Below are 6235 nucleotides of genomic sequence, written 5' to 3'. Positions count from 1 at the left end.
GGAACATGACGATGGAATTTAGCATTTTTTTTTGACATTATAGATTTTCTAGTAAATCATAACATCAATCCCTAACTCTGTGAAAGTGTGAAGCTGTGAAGAATAATATGCTTGACTTGACAGGTGACAGAAGGAATGGCAGGGGTGTAAATAAATATGAAAAACAGGGGCAAACAGGAAAATGTTCCAAGCTGTAACGCGAGGCTGGCGGGGTCCAGGTGGTAGTATAAAAGGGGCAAGCTGGAAGCGATTCTCTACCACCCAAGATCCGCTGGCTGTCCCTCCTAATTTCTCTCCTTTTCTCTAAAAATCTTTTTCCCAACTATTTCTGAAATTTTGATATTTTAAAAATAAAAATTTAAATTTAACAAAGGGAAGAAAAAGGGAACGATAGCAAACAAGCCCTAGAAGGCACGCAATACGGGTTTTTGCTGGAAACTGGAAAGAGAAACGAAGCTTCTGTAACTCATATGCATGCATTCGATGTTCAGTTACTAGAAGATTCTGTGCCGGAAAAGGTGAAGATTCTGTGCCGGAAAAGGTAAAAAAAAACTTACAAACAACATAAAGTAAAGCTATTTTGCTGGTTATGCGTGGTTGTTTGAAATTTTGAGATTTGCGCTTCTGTGAATGGCTTGATCTGGAAAGTTGGAATTATGTTTGTTTGGATTTTGGATAATGTGATAGGAGAAAAAGGCGTGGAAATGGAAAAACTGGTTGATTTTTTAGTCTAAGTGGAATGTGGAGTCAACTATTTGATTCCGTGGATGAATGCTTAGATCTATATGTTTCTTCTTCGTTTCATTAATTGACTGTTCGGTGGGTGGAACTCTGTTATTTTGTTCTTTGTTCTGCTTTGGATTTTTGTTAGCTTGTTTCAGAGCTCCTGAGTTACAGGAAACATGTTTTTCTGGAAATTTCCAAGGTGCTAGGCACTCAGTTCTTGTTATTTGTGGTGTTTTTTCTTCTCCCTTGTGCCTCTGTTATTTAGAAGCGTTTGTGTGTGTGTGTGTGTGTGTTCTATATATCTATAATTATATAAGAAAAAAGGTTTCCTTTCATGTTGTTTGTATATATAAGTATATAGGAAAAATGTTTCCTTTTATATATTTCCATTTTTAAATGATTTGGTGAGAAAGGCGCCTTAAACAGCCGGAAATTTTGGTATCGTATTCTAATTTCTTGAAATTGCTCTTCGCTTACAGTCATTTACTTTTTTGACTTTGTAATAAATATTGCATTTATTTATTTCTCATTATTCTGTGATATCATCTTAATTTTGGAACTTCTGCTTAATCTTTTTATTTTTATTTTTATAAAACTATTTTTTTTTTTTGGTTACTGCATAAAGATAGTTAGTTGGTCGATGGAAGTGGGATTTTTTATTTTTATTTTTTTTGAAGAATTACAGAAAGCATTTTTGATGTCTGAAAATTGCTTCTTTTCCATTTTTCCAACTCCTGTATTTCTATGATTAGTTGCCTTCTAAATTGAATTTGTTAGTATGCTAATCTGCCACTTAAACATGCTTTGCAGGGAGAAAAAGTCACTGTTTGATGGATATTGGTGATCTTTTAAGGATTCATCTGTTGATTGTCTTGTGAATTTGTTGATATTACACCAACTACTTAGCTATAGTAATTCCATCATGGTTGCCACTGCTGCTACTGCTGCATTTTTTCCTGTTGGCAATCTGACTCCGGAGTCTGGTGCCCAAACATCTGGAAAGTTGGGAGGAACTGCACCTGTAAGCCTCAATGCACGGGGCATTAAGCCAAAATCTTCTACCTCTCGAAACTTACAAGTGAAAGCCAGTGCACAAGCACCTCCCAAGGTTAATGGAACCAAGATAGGTGTTATGGAAGGCCACAAAACTGACGATGAGGTGACCTCATCTTCTCACCCAAGGACCTTTATCAATCAGTTGCCTGACTGGAGCATGCTCCTTGCTGCCATTACAACAGTTTTCTTGGCTGCTGAGAAGCAATGGATGATGCTTGATTGGAAGACAAAACGCTCAGATGAACTCATTGATCCTTTTGGTTTGGGAAGAATTATGCAAGAGGGATTAATTTTTCGTCAGAATTTCAATATTAGGTCATATGAAATAGGAGCTGATAAGACTGCTTCTATAGAAACAATGATGAATCATTTGCAGGTATGTTCAAGGCATCTATCTAGAGTCTAGATTGTTCTAGTTATATAACTAAGGAAGGATGAGGTGGAGTTATAGAAGTACAGTTCCATGGTTTCTTGTATGTTTCCTAATGATGTCTGCTTCTGCAGGAAACTGCCCTGAACCATGTGAAGACTGCAGGACTCTTGGGTGATGGGTTTGGTTCAACTCCAGAAATGTGCAAGAAAAATTTAATTTGGGTTGTAAGTAAAATGCAGGTTCTTGTGGATCGTTATCCTACTTGGTATGTGGTGCTCTTGCATCTTATTTCCTTGAATAGTGTATTTCAGTGACCCTGTGTTAATCTGTTTCCAATAGACACTTTTCAATATTTTTCATTTTGTCTTAGACTCTTAGCTGTGATTCTCTTTCACAGGGGTGATGTCGTTCAAGTAGACACATGGGTAGCTGCATCGGGGAAGAATGGTATGCGGCGTGATTGGCTTCTCCGTGATAGCAGTACAGGGGACACATTAATGCGAGCTTCCAGGTAGGGGACTTTTCTGTTAACCAAACCAAGGCTCAATCTTTTTCTACTTGGGGTTTCGTATCAGGACTATTTGATTATTATTATTATTATTATCATTATTCTTTTTTTTTTTTTTTTTTTTTTGGCACAACAAAATAAAAATGATCTGAACTATCTATTAATCTCATTTGATTTTTTGTGTGTTTATTTTTATTAAATTGGTTTTAGCTTGTGGGTGATGATGAACAAAGAAACAAGGAGATTGGCAAAAATGCCAGATGAGGTCCGAGCTGAAATTGGAAGCTATTTTGTTGATACACCACCTATTATTGATGATGACAGTAGGAAGTTACCGAAGCTTGATGATGAGACAGCACAATACATTCGCAGTGGCTTAACTGTAAGTAATCATTTTTTTTTTTTGGGTGACTTTATATTGCTTTTTGCTCATTTGTTTTAGTGCTGACTTTTATGTTCTATTTTCAAATTTGCAGCCAAGGTGGAGTGACTTAGATGTGAATCAACATGTTAATAATGTTAAATATATTGGCTGGATCCTCGAGGTAGATACTGTCTCCCTTTTCCCTAAGCACCTTATTTTTAATACCAACCCTTTTAGAATTGCCTTTTGTTTGCTAATGCGTGTAAAACATGATGGTTTAATATATGTGATTGAATGCTTGTACGTTGTGACACGTTAATATGATGCTGGATTTATTCAGTTAGAAAAACGAAAACCAATACTAAGCATGTGGATTCGGTGATGAATACAAGGATGATTAGGATTTTTTATTTCTGTGTGTACATCAGCCAGATGCCCAGATTCAAGAATATTGGTAAATTAGACCTGCTCAAAGTACTGTTGCATCTGATGATTTCTTGCTATATTGCATCCGCTAGATTTCCAACTAGTATGGTTATGAGGAAGTATTTCTGATTTGATTATGCTCAGCCGGATACAAAGTTCTGTTAAAAATGTGTTTGTCCAACATAATGTTAAGTGGCAACATGAATTAGGTTTAACTACAAATTTAAAAAAGCCTCGTGTTTTAATAGATATGCTAATAAAACTACACCCAACTGGTATAATGGGAGATAGAAAGACACTGTAGATTCTTGATGCTTTAATTTATTGACGAGTCTTCATTGCTCCATAAACTATGCATCAATGATAAGGTTATATGTGATATGCTGAGTACCTGGCTGTGGCACTTTGGCATGTGATTTATCTGGGAGTTTTTCACAGTTTTGGTCCCACGACTATAGTGGCATTATCAGGATTGATCTATTGTTTTTTTTTTTTTTTTTTTTTTTTTTTGCAAAAATGGTCATTTCGGCCCATTTTCCGTCAATTACTCACCGGAGTAAGAACCATTTTTGGCAAAAGCGGGCCGAAAAATTGACGGAAAATGGGCTGGAAGGACCATTTTTGCAAAAAAAAAAAAACAAAAAACATTAGTCGTGGACCGAGATTGCAAGGTTTGAAAGTCTGGATCGATCCTGATAGTGCTACTATAGTCGTGGGACCAAAAGTGCGAAAAACTCTTTATCTGGTTACAAGATTGGCCAGTGAACTCTCACTTAGGCAGTCTAAATTTATGTTGTTGGGGTGTTGTTTCGTTGCAGAGTGCGCCCTTACCAATCTTGGAGAGTCATGAGTTAGCAGGCATGACTTTGGAGTACAGGAGGGAGTGTAGGAGGGACAGCGTGGTGCAATCGCTCACCTCAGTCGTGGGCAACGATATTGGGGGCATGGCTACCTCGGGATCTGTTGAGTGCCAACATTTGGTTCGCCTCGAGAGTGGTGCTGAAATTGTCAAGGGAAGGACCGAGTGGAGGCCGAAATCCCCAAACAGTTTCGGGAGCATAGATCAGCTCCCAGCCGAAAGCGCCTAATCCTACTGCCTTCAGATCAAGAATTGAAGTGATCCTTGCACCATCTCAACAGATCCCATGTAGAATTCTTCACTTTCATTGATCTATATGTTTCCTACCCTATATATATAATATATATACATATATTCTACTTCTTTTTTGTTTTGCTTTTATGATTTTCTTGGAGAACAATCATTGTAAGTAGTCCTTGCCCCTCTTTCCACTTTCTTTTTGGTCTGTCCGTCTAAGCTGCCACTGAAGCTTTTATTTTCACGTATAGTTGATAATTAAATGGTTAATTCAATAATTTGTTTAGAATTTTATATTGGTTGATTACATTTTATTTTAATAAAATTTTCATAGTATATTAAATGTTCACTTGTTTCATTTTATGCGCAAAGTATATCATGGATTAGGGTTCACATTGTATTGTGGACTCTAATTTAAAACGATATTCATATTATATATTTAAGAAACAAGGGTCAAATAGACTCTTTAATTATAAGTCAAAATGCAATTAGTGAATTAGTCTCATAAACTAACAAAAGTTCAATTAGAGTCATCAATTGAATGTAATTAAGGGCTTGTTTGGTGGATAGTGGATTATATTAACGGGTTTGACCAGCGGATTGCATTAGCGATTCATTAGCGGTTTGTAAAAAAATATTTGGTAAAATTTGCGATTTAAATTAGCGATTAACATGTAAAATAACCTATAAAGGTATACATAATACATAATAATAATATAATATAATAATATAATAACAATGTAACAATAATAATATTTAAATTTAAATAAAAAAAAAATAAGAAGAAGGGAGCAGCGCATGCTGCTCCCTTCTTATTATCCCACTTTTTCCCACCGTCCCACATCAGTGAGAAAAGTGTGAGTGGATCCTTGAAGCTCCTAAAATAGGACCCTCAAGGCTCATCAAATAACGAATCACCATTCGTTGCCCTGGATGAGCAACATTGAGGAGCCGAACACGGTTCCTCAATTACAAGTTAATTTTTTATTGTTTTTTATTTTTATAAATTTTATAAATAAATAGGGGTGTTTTGGAGAAAATTTAATTTTTTTTTTCAAAACGTCAATTACAAATGCTGCACTTTGCTGCGTTTGTAAAAGTAGCAATTTGGAGCAAATCACTGCTCCAACCTGCTGCACAACGAAACACTTTTTTTGGCGGTTTGACATCGTCAAATCGTAAAAAATGACGAATCCACCATCTTTGGCGTTTTGACCATTATTGACCATGGTCAAAACGCCATTTACCATGTTTGGTTAACCAACGGTTTGCTCTAAACCGTTGGAATTCCAACTTAATATTTGAGACTTGAGGCTCCTTTATATAGGAGTCTCAACTTCCACTTTTCCCACCGATGTGGGAAGAGTGGAAGAATAAGGGGAGCTTAACATAAATCGCTATTCACTAATCGTTAATACAATCCGTTAACCGCTAACCGCTAACCGCTAACCTTTGTTTGCCAAACAAGCCCAAGGTAATAGCAAGTAAACTTGATTAAAAAAAAAAAGATTACAGAAAAAAAAAAATGGAAGTTGCCTTCTTCTCCGTCCAACTGGACAAACGTCTCTGGAGGTACCTCGACCAACCGCGAGGTGCATCACCTCGTCGGAGAGCGATGAGACGAGGAGGGAGAGGATCGACTGATCTTGCTAAACCCACTGCGCGTAAGCCGGATTTGCAATCGGC

At 36.7% G+C, this 6235-nt stretch overlaps 1 protein-coding gene across 3 annotated transcripts; it reads left to right on the top strand.

Moving 5' to 3' along the window:
- The first annotated feature begins 242 nt into the window (after positions 1-242).
- Positions 243-4843, top strand: LOC109168713 (palmitoyl-acyl carrier protein thioesterase, chloroplastic-like). Of its 3 annotated transcripts, none has more exons than XM_019317694.1 (7): positions 243-518; positions 1537-2158; positions 2287-2420; positions 2553-2666; positions 2874-3045; positions 3140-3208; positions 4272-4843. In XM_019317694.1, exons 2-7 carry the CDS (start codon positions 1649-1651, stop codon positions 4539-4541), a joined length of 1269 nt encoding a protein of 422 aa, XP_019173239.1. In that variant the 5' UTR covers positions 243-518; positions 1537-1648; the 3' UTR covers positions 4542-4843. The 3 variants fall into 3 exon arrangements, with proteins under 3 accessions (XP_019173239.1, XP_019173240.1, XP_019173241.1); XM_019317695.1 differs by having other exon boundaries at positions 248-541; XM_019317696.1 differs by lacking the exon at positions 243-518 and adding an exon at positions 587-716.
- The last annotated feature ends 1392 nt before the right edge of the window (positions 4844-6235 follow it).

The sequence above is a fragment of the Ipomoea nil genome, unplaced genomic scaffold (assembly GCF_001879475.1).
Source record: "Ipomoea nil cultivar Tokyo-kokei standard unplaced genomic scaffold, Asagao_1.1 scaffold3213, whole genome shotgun sequence".
Lineage (NCBI taxonomy): Eukaryota > Viridiplantae > Streptophyta > Magnoliopsida > Solanales > Convolvulaceae > Ipomoea > Ipomoea nil.
Note: the sequence above shows the minus strand (reverse complement) of the source record. Positions and strands in the feature narration are given on the sequence as shown.